Source organism: Hippoglossus stenolepis, chromosome 2 (genome assembly GCF_022539355.2).
Source record: "Hippoglossus stenolepis isolate QCI-W04-F060 chromosome 2, HSTE1.2, whole genome shotgun sequence".
Taxonomy (NCBI): domain Eukaryota; kingdom Metazoa; phylum Chordata; class Actinopteri; order Pleuronectiformes; family Pleuronectidae; genus Hippoglossus; species Hippoglossus stenolepis.
In genome coordinates this window covers 19,277,389-19,290,014 of record NC_061484.1, presented here as the reverse complement: position 1 = coordinate 19,290,014, position 12,626 = coordinate 19,277,389, and the positions used below count along the sequence as shown (strand labels likewise).

At 40.8% G+C, this 12,626-nt stretch overlaps 2 protein-coding genes across 3 annotated transcripts; one reads left to right on the top strand and one right to left on the bottom strand.

Moving 5' to 3' along the window:
* The first annotated feature begins 459 nt into the window (after window positions 1-459).
* slc25a4 (solute carrier family 25 member 4) lies at window positions 460-2,763 on the top strand. Its single transcript, XM_035174415.2, has 4 exons — window positions 460-664; window positions 1,410-1,896; window positions 1,997-2,137; window positions 2,246-2,763. The coding sequence occupies exons 1-4, from the start codon at window positions 554-556 to the stop codon at window positions 2,401-2,403; spliced, it is 897 nt and encodes a 298-aa protein (XP_035030306.1). The 5' UTR covers window positions 460-553; the 3' UTR covers window positions 2,404-2,763.
* Window positions 2,764-3,487: 724 nt separating this feature from the next.
* On the bottom strand, window positions 3,488-10,883 carry cfap97 (cilia and flagella associated protein 97). 2 transcript variants are annotated; one of them, XM_035174403.2, is made up of 6 exons: window positions 10,364-10,883; window positions 8,466-9,383; window positions 7,965-8,245; window positions 5,088-5,247; window positions 4,872-4,920; window positions 4,247-4,372 (listed from the first exon to the last, which is right to left on the bottom strand). In XM_035174403.2, the coding sequence occupies exons 2-5, from the start codon at window positions 9,355-9,357 to the stop codon at window positions 4,889-4,891; spliced, it is 1,365 nt and encodes a 454-aa protein (XP_035030294.2). In that variant the 5' UTR covers window positions 9,358-9,383; window positions 10,364-10,883; the 3' UTR covers window positions 4,247-4,372; window positions 4,872-4,888. The 2 variants fall into 2 exon arrangements, with proteins under 2 accessions (XP_035030285.2, XP_035030294.2); XM_035174394.2 differs by lacking the exon at window positions 4,872-4,920 and having other exon boundaries at window positions 3,488-4,372; window positions 10,364-10,879.
* Between the last annotated feature and the right edge of the window lie 1,743 nt (window positions 10,884-12,626).

The following is a 12,626-nucleotide window of genomic DNA, read 5'->3' as shown; positions in this document are numbered from 1 at the left end:
TATGGGTCTGTTATGCTGTGAAATGTTTAAATGGGTTAAACTGTGTAGATTCAGAATTGAAACCTCGTTTGATTCCCTCTTTAGATTCACTTCAATAAGTCCTTGTTTCATTTTGAGTATTTTGGAAACTCACTTGTCCCCACTGTCTGGTTTGTGGCTGACAAGTTGCTCTCCAATGGGTTGAAGGCAAACTACGTTATTACCATGATGAGAATAAGATTAGATTAATAAAGAAACACATTGAAATAAATCCTTACTTTCATTCTAATCCCATTTCACTGATTGTGCCCTTTAAACGTCCCCTGCTCAGACTTGGCAATGGGCACGAATATGGCGCAGGTCTTAACCTTCGACCTCGGATATTTATCCAACCTCGTTTTTCCGTTTGACACAATCCAAATCCATCACTCAAAATTCTCGCGATAAATGGCGCGGATATATTAGGGCAGATGGAGGAGCCTCGTCCACTTGAAGGGGCGTTGGGTTTCCTTGAGGACCAGTGTGAGGTTTGGAAAAGTCAAGGGTCTCGAGTTTGCACCAGAAACATCCAACCATGTCGGACGCGGTGGTCAGTTTCATGAAGGACTTTTTGGCCGGTGGTGTCGCCGCTGCCATCTCCAAAACTGCTGTCGCTCCTATCGAGAGAGTCAAGTTGTTGCTGCAGGTAAAATAATTGATCCAACTGTTGCCCACAGCGTGGCCACGTGTTGAATGTCTTGTGCGTAAAGCATGCGTAAATGTTGGATAACTGATAAACCTAACATCAAATTGTACAAACGGAATTTCTTTTAATAGAAGCAAAGTGTAGTCGTGCGTGAATTGGGTTCATTTGATCCGGTGCGTAATGTCAAGGGGCACGTGAGAGCTCTTGCGTCAATGTGGAGATGGTTTTACGCACCGGACTTTGCAATGTTGCTGCTATGACGAGGATGGTCACATATCAAGTCCTTGATATGTGACCATCCTCGTCATAGCAGCAACATTGCAAGTCCTTGATATGTGATTCAATATCAATAATTTACGTTGCTATCTGTTTATAAAGTTAATTGTTGCTCCACTTTCACAGATGACCGCAGTCATATTCAGAGAAATTGAATTGCTAAATTTAACTTGGAGTAAGTAATCCAATACAGAGCAGAATCTCAAGTGACAGGAGAAGAGCCTGGAGGCCGCTGCCACCACTACAGCATATGATGCCTGAATAGAGAATAAGAAACACCGACTAATATTATGTAAAAATAATAAGTTATCAACAGTGAAATAAAACATATGAGCATATATTATATCGTTAATAGGGAATAAGGCATGACATAGTTCATTTGCACAACATTTAACTATATAATATTAATTTCCCCTTGGTATGCACTTTAAAAAATAAATAAATGATCTTTTATTGTCTCTGCTTGCAGGTCCAGCATGCCAGCAGACAGATCACCGCAGAGATGCAGTACAAAGGCATCATGGACTGTGTGGCCAGGATCCCAAAGGAGCAGGGCTTCATTTCCTTCTGGAGAGGCAACCTGGCCAACGTGATCCGTTACTTCCCCACCCAAGCCCTCAACTTCGCCTTCAAGGACAAGTACAAGAAGGTCTTCCTCGGTGGAGTGGATCAAAAAACACAGTTCTGGCGCTACTTCGCTGGTAACCTGGCATCCGGTGGCGCAGCTGGTGCCACTTCGCTCTGCTTCGTCTACCCTCTGGACTTCGCCAGAACAAGACTCGCCGCCGACATCGGCAAGGGCACAGCAGAGAGAGAGTTCTCCGGTCTCGGCAACTGCCTCTCCAAAGTCTTCAAGAGCGATGGCTTCAAGGGTCTTTACCTCGGCTTCAACGTGTCAGTTCAGGGCATCATCATCTACAGAGCGGCCTACTTTGGATGCTTCGACACAGCCAAAGGTGCGCACATCTGTCCGACCTGACCTTTAACATGTTTTCAACATCTGTGTATGTGTGTTTTCCAGTAATGAGCGAGTGTCTTCACTCTTCCCTCGTGCAGGCATGCTGCCAGATCCAAAGAACACGCACATCGTCATCACCTGGATGATCGCCCAGACTGTCACTGCTGCAGCTGGTATCATCTCATACCCCTTCGACACCGTCAGACGTCGCATGATGATGCAGTCTGGACGCAAAGGAGGTGAGCGTCACTCATGTCCTTTATCTGAGGAATTCTATCCGTTTGTTGCATTTTTACGCAGGCATCCATTGCATGTACGCATCACTAACTCTGTCTCAATTTCCACAGCTGACATCATGTACACGGGCACAATGGACTGCTGGAGGAAGATCATTAAGGACGAGGGATCAAAGGCCTTCTTCAAGGGTGCCTGGTCCAACGTGATCAGAGGCATGGGGGGTGCCTTTGTGCTGGTGCTGTATGACGAGATCAAGAAGTACACATAATAAACTCTCTCATCTCCGAGTGCCGAAGGAAACCTTCTCTTTGTTTGAGTCTTAAATCTTGTGATCGGGCGATAACAGCTTGTGGTGAATTACAATGTGGATACGTGTTCCTCTGCAGCAGCCCTGGGAGGAAAGGTGCATTTGACCTGGGTTTAACATGCCTCCCTCTGTATATATCCCATCTATCCTGTGCATCATCACATGTCCAATCAACCACCGGTCACTACCCGCCATATGCTCCTCATGTTAGTCAGTTTGTGAAGCAGTTGCTGAGGCCATGTAATATTGTGTTGTGACCACTCTGACCCATGTATCCAACCTCATACACTATTTTATTAAGAATAAAAATGTATTATTCAATGGTCCAGTCTTTTTCCAACACATGTTCTGTTGTCACGCCAACATGTCATCTGCTGTTAACTAGACTTGTCACAGTAAAACACAGTTAACATTACTGATGGCTCTGTTCTATTCAAGAGTCCCAGTCATGTCACCATTAAAGTGAGTGAGCAGGTACAATAACAGGACCCTGAAACTAAAGCTGCAAAATTCCTCCTTAATCTTCATCCTAAAATGATGGATGATGTAAGATGTACCTGTATTTAACCTGTGTGGAGCAAATTCAAAGTTGACACAGCAGCTCTTAAGTTAGTGGCAGCACAAGGGGAAAATGTAGCAAGAAATACAAATACCACTGAAATATAATCTAGAATGAATAAGATAAATATACTATATTATAGTGTTTTTTAAAACGCAATTTAAAAGGTACATTTGTCAAAAATCCTTTGAAATATACAATATGGGTAGCCGTCTTTCTTAGATTTTGGATTCTAGTCGTATACTGTGGGTCTTGATGCTGTTACTACTATGTCAGTATAAACCCAATATCTGTATGAAGATCATGAAAACATCTTTAAACCGAAGGACGACGCCTGCGCCCTGATTTTCACCTCTAACAATCTGTTCAAACCAAGTATCCATTAAAAATCCTCTTCGGTTTTCTGGCAATTGGTCACGAGAATGTTAGACACCTACTTAAGAGCCACCATTCTCCAAGATGTAAATAACACACTGCTTACTAATGGAAGTAGCAGCCTTTTTATTTTATAAGCAACAATATATTAATAACAACAAATATTAACTTCCCTATAACCTTTTCATTTTGTTTATAATTCTATAGCACATTAGAATTTGAACAAATGTGAGAAATTGCAGAAATAAACCAAAATGTCACTTACTTACTGATATAATAAATTAATTTATTGTGCTATTTTTGTAATGCATAATTTATAATAGCAGTTGATGTAAAGGCAATATTTTCTACAGAAATGCACCCAGTGATCTTACCACAGTATTGAGAAGCCACAGTTGAACTATTAGAGTGTATAATGAGAGAGCATCGTTGGCTATATTTCAGCATCAAAGAGCAGAAAAAAATTCCACCTTCTTTATAATGCTGAACTTGAATTAAGGTATCCAGCAACATGCTTCTTAAACTGCATTCAAACACGAACAGAACTCCAGAGAATCTCCTGACATTCTCTGGAGGGGCTGTATGTTCTAGGGAGTTTCTCCTGGCGGGAAAATCCCCAGATAATGTTCCAGTGAGCCCACGAGCGAGAACAGCAGGAGGTTCTCTGGATGATTCACTGCGAGCGAGTGGGCACATTGATGATGTTTCTAACCTCCATCGACGCAAAGATGACAAAAAACAAACAAAACATCAAATATCTCAGTATGAAAAAGCAATGCTGTACACAAGGAAGACACCAACGACGATGATCCGGGGACCAGGGAAACTCCTGCTGCGTTCTTCATATTTAAAAGAGAAACTCTGGAGTTCATGTCTGAAAACGGCTTTGGTTGCTGCACCGTTTGTTTGACGTGGGTGCAGGCGTGCTGCCGGAGTCTGTGGTGGTGGAAACTGCTCTGGAGCTGTGGTTGGTGGAACTAGCAGACCTGGGACCCACTGCACAAAAGAAAGACACTTATCAATACATGCTTAAAGGAAATACCAAACATTTTTAAATTTTTAATTTCATAGCACAGTGCAGGTAAAAACCCACACACAAGCACACATCAAATTGCCATTGAGCAGCTTTTATTCTACTTTGCAGTTTTACACGATAAGGCTATAAAGATGCAAAAAAATCAGCCCTTAATATTATCCCATAAACTCCTATAGTTATTTTAATCAACAATAAAATGTAACTGAAGGCAGCAGCACCGTGACACAAGCTGATTCTCTTTGCCCGTCTTAATTAAACCATCAGATTCAAACACCCACAGGCTACTACAAAACGGCCCTGTTCACACCTGAACTTAGCGCTGACCACATGAGATCAGATCACTCAGGACAGATATTAATACAAGGTCTGAGGTCAATGACTCCCTGTGAACCTGCCTTTGAAGAACGATAACCCTCTGTGAGGGTTGTGCAGTCAGGTGGTAAGATGCTGTGAAGTTACCTCAAGAGTGGGATTGTCTAAAAGTGAAAATCCACATCTCCTGACCCTCCTGGTTCAGTCGTACATATGAAATATGTAAATGGAGGAGAGATGGACAAGAAATGCTTGTTTTTATAAACAGTCATGTGTAGTTGAAGACCCTGTATGAGCAGGTATCCAGTTGCCAATTGTATTTTGACACAATAACATCGTCAGAAGTAGAAACAAATAACTTGCCTGAGTTTGTTCCGCAGGAGGACCTGTCTTTCTTTGAAGAGGGCCACATTGGGTATACAGGACCTCCCAAATATGATTCTAGTCGCTGGTAATCTGCCAGTTGCTCTGAGCGCTTCATACCAGATGAAGGCTTGGCAGACTCCAGTCGCTTCAGAAAAACCTGCAAGGAACACATTCATTTCACACATTTTGAGAATCCATTCTAAGATATATCTTCTCGTACCACTAAATAAATCAAACTACCTATGCCAATGTCTTGAAATTGTCAGTTTCGATACATTGTTAAAGCCATCATGTTTAATTTAAGACTTTCAGGTAATCTGACTCTGGTAGATGAGGGAATATGTTTACAGGAGGTCGGTTGAACATAAAGTGCTCTACCTGTGCGAAGGTGTTGAGCACTTAGATGTTTAGACACTTATCCATCATGCAGTGGAATCATCTGATTGTTCCCAATTCATTCTGCAGCATAACAACGACTACAAACACACAGTCAGACTCCTGAAACAGATGCTATTGGCCCCCCCCACAGAGCGCTGATCTCAACTTCATGGAGCCAGTCTGGGATCACATGAGGAGACAGAAAACACTGAGACTAAATCGACAGAACCGTGACGAGTTCTCCAAGATGGAGGAAGCTACTTGTCAAGTATACCGAGGAGAAGGCATGCTGTTTTAAAAGGGTCACACCAAATATTATGATTTGAAAAATATTCATCAGAATATTTTTGAAAGCATTCCTACTTTAAATTTAGTTAGTGGCTTAAACGTTTGATCATTGCCATATATGCTCATAATTAAAGGACTTCTTATCTCTGGCTATGTGTTATTATGTCTGACTTCAGCCACAAAACCTAAATAAGAAGTAAGACTCACAAGCAGGAGTATGATATGAATGATGATGCTTTCTAGCAAACGGATCATGATTTACTGTATATATACACTGACCCAAAATGTATAACCCATTTATTTTATCCTTTAAAAAGCATCTTTATCATTTCTAATAAAATTAAGCACAAAGTAACCCTATCGTACGAATCACAATCAAATTAGGTGAATAGAAAAACTTCGCAGCACAAACAACATGAAACAAAAACAGTGTAGGCAAGTGGCTAAATGTCATACATGCATTCACACTCCCACATGCATGTTGTGCTGTGCAGAAATCCACCAGTAGGCAAAAACTCTATATGAAGCAATGCAACCAGCGAAAAAAGCTCCAGTACTGAAGTTCACATATTCTCCAAAGATCTGCTGGATTTTACAGTCACTGCAGGCAGACTCGTCACCTACGGATTTCTCCACTGTGTGAATAATTCAAATCTCTCCCCTCTACATTAGAAAATTAAGTACTTTGTGCAACTGACCAATCTTGAAAGTGCACAACTAGTTCTACTTGTGCAGGACACATGTATGATGTGTTGGGTGGACACACTCATCACCCGGCAGATTCAGTTACTTCACTCTAAGAATAGAGAAGGCGAAATGCACGACGTAGAGAGAATCAGGAGGAAGAACAGTTTGTCCTGATAATGACTGGAACTTATTCCTCTATACCAAAGCAATAAGTATTAATTGTCTAATCAGTAAAAATGACGAACATTAGTGACAATAAAAGAAAAGAAGGAAGAGTTTCCCCTGTTTTCACTTAGAAACAGTAAAAAAAAATGGCTACTCCAAAAATAACTTGCTGAATTAAAACTGCTACTGGTCTGAACCTGTGGTTTTATGACTGCGTGGTCAAGCAGAGTGAATATAGGAGGAGAGAGGCTGCAGCTGCAGACGCTGAACTGTCTGTTAATGTCACTCTGTGGCGAGCCCGCCACCTGCTGCCGTCTGTCTCCGTCCATCCGTGTCTGCTTTCAGGGGTGACACTCTACATCTAGTATCCTTGAACATATAGTCGAACGTATTCGTTTCCAATGATCATTATCATGTTTACAACGATATTAACAATGCAGAAAAGATTTGCATTTATGTTTAAAATTTTTGGAGGGAAATTATGTATATTTTTTATTGAAGTTCCATATATGTATTTTTTTTCACTATAGTGACACATATCACAAACTAAACTTGACCTATCTTTAACTATCTTTTCATGTTATACTTAACCACCTTATATTCTATGATATTTGGGCAATTTGCAATTGTTTCATTGTGGTAAATGGACTGTATTTATATAACACCTCTCCAGTCTTATCAACCACACAAACCGCTTTACAGCAGTCGTTTCTATATGGAGCACAGCTGGAGGTGCTGGGGATCAAACACCCGACACTGTGGCTAGTGGACGAGCCTCACTACCTCCTGAGCCACAGTCGCCCCATATATTAGGATGATATTACTTTTCTTTTATTAAATAATCACATTGAGATCTAGATCTCTTTTGCAAGAAAGACCAGAGAAGAGCAGAGGACAAGGAAAAACAAACACAGCCAGATATGGCAAACAGGACAAGACAATCAGAGACATACTGCAGATTTTATGGTAAAAGTTACCATAATAAATCAGTTTTGACAATACGACAAAAAACCCTCTGGAATTCATCCCATACGTTGCAAAGATAGAATTTAGATCTCTTCTTGTTGTGTTTGAGGGCCAGCCCAATTTTTCATATAGTTCACAGTGATGAGTATGCAATGTGTTGTATTGGAGAGAGAGACAGGAATACATGCTATTTGCAAAGGGTGAGATTTTGACTCTATTAATAGTGTTTTTCCACACTGACCTCAGATTTGATATCAGAGCTAGATACAAAAATCACATCTTCTCTACTACCTTCCATGGATCAGATGCTACAACTGATGTGTGCTGATGATCCCACTGAACCTTATTCTAATAAATCATTGGTCATTTACACGGATCAATCTCACTCACCAGATTCTCTCTCTCGATCCGTTTCTGATCCCGCTGCCTGTTAACTGCGCTGTAATTAAGGCGAATGGCAGGCGAGTTGCTGCCTTTCTTGGTTTTCTTCTTCGCCGCACTCTGTGGTCTGGGCTCTGCAGAAAGGCGTGACAGCGCCCGAAGCAGTCGCTGGTTCTCCTGATCTATGCGCCGGACATCGATGTTGTTGAATGAGAAGTTCTTCCTGTTTTTCTGTCCAGGATAGCAGACGACCAGTCCACCTCCAAGTTGACTATCTGAACTGAGGGAGCCTGATTGATGCAAAGGAGAATGGTTTAAGTATTTTCATTTTCTTTAACAGAGTTACTGTTTTTTATGCAATGTTTAAATGGTCTTTAATTTGTCTCAAAAGTGATTCAACTTAATCTGAGGCATTTACTTTTATGCCTTTTACTGTGCATTGTCCCAGCTAAATAAATCAACAAACATTCTCACAAAATAATTTGTGATAATTTTTGTTTCTTAACTTACACTCATCCACATCCTGATCTGAGTCCTCGTACTGACATGTATCGCTGAGGCCACTGGAGGGCACACTCTCCTGCTGCTGCTCTTTCGAGCTTTGCTCCTCTGGCTCTGTGTGGTTCAGGTCCAACGACTGCAGAGGGCTGATGTCAGGAGAGGAGAGGGGGCTCACATCTGTCACTGTATCATCCGACTCCTCTGCACAGCTGGTGGTCATGTCCCGAGATCCTGCCCCGCCCTCTGTGGACTGTCTCTCTCGAGGGGATAAAGACGACTTCATGGGTTTGTGAGGGGTGGAGGACCTTCTACAACTACAGCTAGAGCCGCTCTCTGAGTCTGCTTCCTCGGCTGAAGAGGGGGATGGAATTTGGCTAGGCAATTTTCTTGTCAGTTTTTTAGAAGATTGTGTATTTCTCCATTTCAAGGGTTTGGCATTGGATCCCGATGCTTCTTCTTCAGTCTCATCTGGACTCTGGTTGTACATGTCCCTATCCTTTACCTCATCCAACAAAGACATGAATGTCTTATTGGGTCTTTTAGAGAGCACATTGTAATCTTCCTCACTATCACTGCTGTCACTGATGCCTTTATCTGACACAGAGGCTACAGATGATACGTTAGAAACCCTTCGGTTATTTTCTTCCTTTGACAGATGGCTGTTCTCTTTACTTCCCCCACTGCTTCTGTTGTTGTTAATTTTCTGCAGGTGTTTTTTTGTCCCATAAGTCCTCTGGGACAAACCATTATTTGCTTTTTCAGTCTGTTTTGCTTGAAGCTTCTCTTGCACTGGTGGATTCTCCCTCGTTTCCCCTCCTTCTCTGCTGACGCTACCGTCGTCATTATCACTGTCGAAAAATGAATGATCCACCTCATCTTCAACTTCACTGGAGGTGAGCATGACTCGTCTGCTCCAACCCACTGAACCTGTCGGATAGCGTGAGGATGAGGTCAATTATAGATTAAAGAACAACAGTTTTACATGATATAGGCCATTTACAAAACATTACCTTTACTTCATAATACAGCTTACCATAGTGGTCTTTCATTTCATCCACACAACATAAAAATTATTTAGCCAACTCCAAAAACTTGCTTGTTTTGAAATCAATCCAAAATAAAAAAAAGTCTAAATTATTGTTCACGACATGTGAAGTATCAGTCTACAGTTTTCAACCTGCGTCAGATGGATTGCACGTTAAAGCTTAAATGATTTATAACTGTTAAACTCATCGATAGAAAATAAATATAGTTTTAAGGGTAAATAACTTATAATAATTATCTATATTTATGTATAAGCTTTAGTTTTAAAATAATACAAGGTCAGTGGGAGTTGGCTTGATTTGACGATTTAAGTTTAGCATATTATTTATAATATATTTTTATGAAGGATAAGCTTGCTTTGTTACAGGCAGAGTAAATTCACTTTATATGTGTGTGATTTATTTCCTGTTTTGTCACTAGGTTTGTTGGTGTTCGGTTGTGGATGCAACTCTTTAAAAGAGTAATCGGCAAATATTTGAATAACTCAACAATCGTTTGATTCACCTTTCAAGAACAAATGCAAATAATTTGCTGGTTCAAGCTCCTGAAAGAAGACTTTCCCACTTGATCTGTTTTGTATGGCATCAGGTCAAGTTGGTCACTTGATTGAGCACAAGACCTTCATACTAACAAGGGATATTAACCATCTAGGCCTATATTCTCAAAAATAAGTTGCATATCTTTAGTAGCTAAAACAAAACCAAGCACATAGAGACGTTGCCTGAGCTTTGAGAGACTAAGGTGCACTACTGTCATTGATTTGTAATTGAGGAGCTGAAAGCTGCCAACACACTGACATGGTCTTGTGTCTCATTTGAATGAATAACAAGACACTGCAACCAAAGTATCACAAACATATTTACCTGGAGATTTAGACCGACCAGGCCTTGTAATGAGAATTCCGGGTCAACAGGGACACTTTCCTCCGCACAGTACACAGCTGTGCACCCATGAAACACGATGGGAAGCCTCAGACCTTGAAATGAGTGTATTTAGCCAACTAGCTTAACTAAACTCCACCGGGTTAGCTAACTTTAGCGGCGTGGCAGCGATATCGTAGCTGACGTCGAGAGCCAGACGCTGTTTGACGTTACGGTTTTGTTCGCCTCTTCAGACACGATGAGAAGAAGAAACACACTGACCCCAGCAGTAAGGGAGAGCTCAAATCGTGGCAGCGGTAGCTCGTCGAGGCATTTCCGCTCAAATCGTGCCCGCAGTAGGTCGTAGAGGCATTTCCGGTGTCAACAGAAACGGCCGCTGATATGTAAAGGCAGCTGATATGTAAAGGCAGCTGCCTTTGTTTCCACAATGTTAAGAGAAAGCTGCCTCTGTTGCGACAGTGTTTAGAGGCAGCTGCCTTTGTTGCAACACTGTTTGGAGGCAGCTGTGACTGTTGCCACAAGTGTTTGGGGGCAGGGACACTGTCTGAGAGCAACTAAAGCTGTTAGTGATTTATTCAATAAGATAAACAATATTCAATAAGTTTATGAAAGTGTATTGGATAGTTTCTTAGCTCTCGTGGGGGCTGGACTCAAAATGAATCAACAAAAGCTCCACATCTATCAGATCCATCCATCTTGGTGTCTATGGATAGGTCAGAACTTAAAGACTGTATTCTCAGTATCACTTACAGTGTCTGATACTCTGCCTGAGTAAACTGTGATAAACCAAAGGAGAAATACAAATTTGTATCCTTGCCTTAAAGGTTCAGGGTGTAGAATTTAGTGACATCTAGTGGTGAAGTTGCATGTTGCATCTAAACACCCCTCACCTCACCCCCCCAATAGATCCCTTTCACCTAAATCTTACACTCTGAACCTTTAAATTCTACATAAGATGGTGAATAACTCCATGGTAGCAATGATGCACAGAGATGCCACTGCTCATGTAGCAATGTATTGACTACAACTGTACCAAAGTAGATGGAAATACCACAAAGGAACAAAGTTTTTAGTAACGGTCGGACCGGGCACACTTTCTATTTACACTTATTCTCTCTAGTCTGAATAAATGTATTCAGAGTTTTGTTTTACCACACAGCAAAGAGAGACTCACACAATTTTACTTTGCAATTGCATATAAACCATTAGCAGTTTTATTTACTATCATAAGTTGACCTAGGCCCAAATGCTTTCCTTATGATGGGATCTCATAGGCATTCTCCGAGGACTCTTAGTTAAATACACTAACATCCATAAGAACATTTAAAATAGACTTATTGTTGCTCTTTGTCTGAGACCATGCTGCTACAGAACGTGCTATATTGTTACCGAGCAGGCGCATTTATAAAAGAGAGGTCCTGTAAGTAATCCTTTTAAAGTTTAACTAAACCACATTTTTTTTAGATGAAAACAAATATATCTGGATATTTAGTAGAGAAAATATTTATTTGGGAATTCGGCCGTATTTAAAATACAGTCACATAAACGAGCAAGTGGAGAAATAAAGATTCTTGGTGCTCAGAATAGTATCACTCTGATAAACATTCATAAACGAAGTATAAATCTCAGGGAATAAGTCACAAACAGCGGTAGTTGCCCTCAAACGGAGTGGCAGCAGTGGCAACTGACAGCTGCCTCAAATGTTTCTGTTGCCACCGGAAGTGCCGCTGCGAGCTGCCTCTGCCACGATTTGAGCTTGTTGTCTCTCGTGCTGCGAGCGCGGCATGGCGCCTAGTAACAACAAGACGTCACTTCCTAGCAACGGTTGCTATGCGGCAGCCAGCAGCGATAAACTAAATAAACAGTCGAAGGTTATTATATTATATTTTTTATGTATATTTTATATTTTTTTGTAATGCATTTATATATATATTTGAACACCGTTGTCTTTATTTATTTATTCATACTTATTTTTATACCTTTTGCCAATTTTGTTTTCCATCCTAAGTCTTTGTTTTATTCCTAACGTGTTCTTATTGATCTATCTTATTTCATGTCTTTGATTTTATTGTAAAGCACTTTGAGCTGCATTTTATGTATGAAAGGTGCTGTATAAATAAAATGTATTATATTATTATTATTATTATTATAAGTAACGATTAAAAAACACAGAATACAATAAAAGTATGCAACACTTACCTGCGCTGTTCAGAGATGGTTTGTTCCTTTATCCAACACGAGAAAT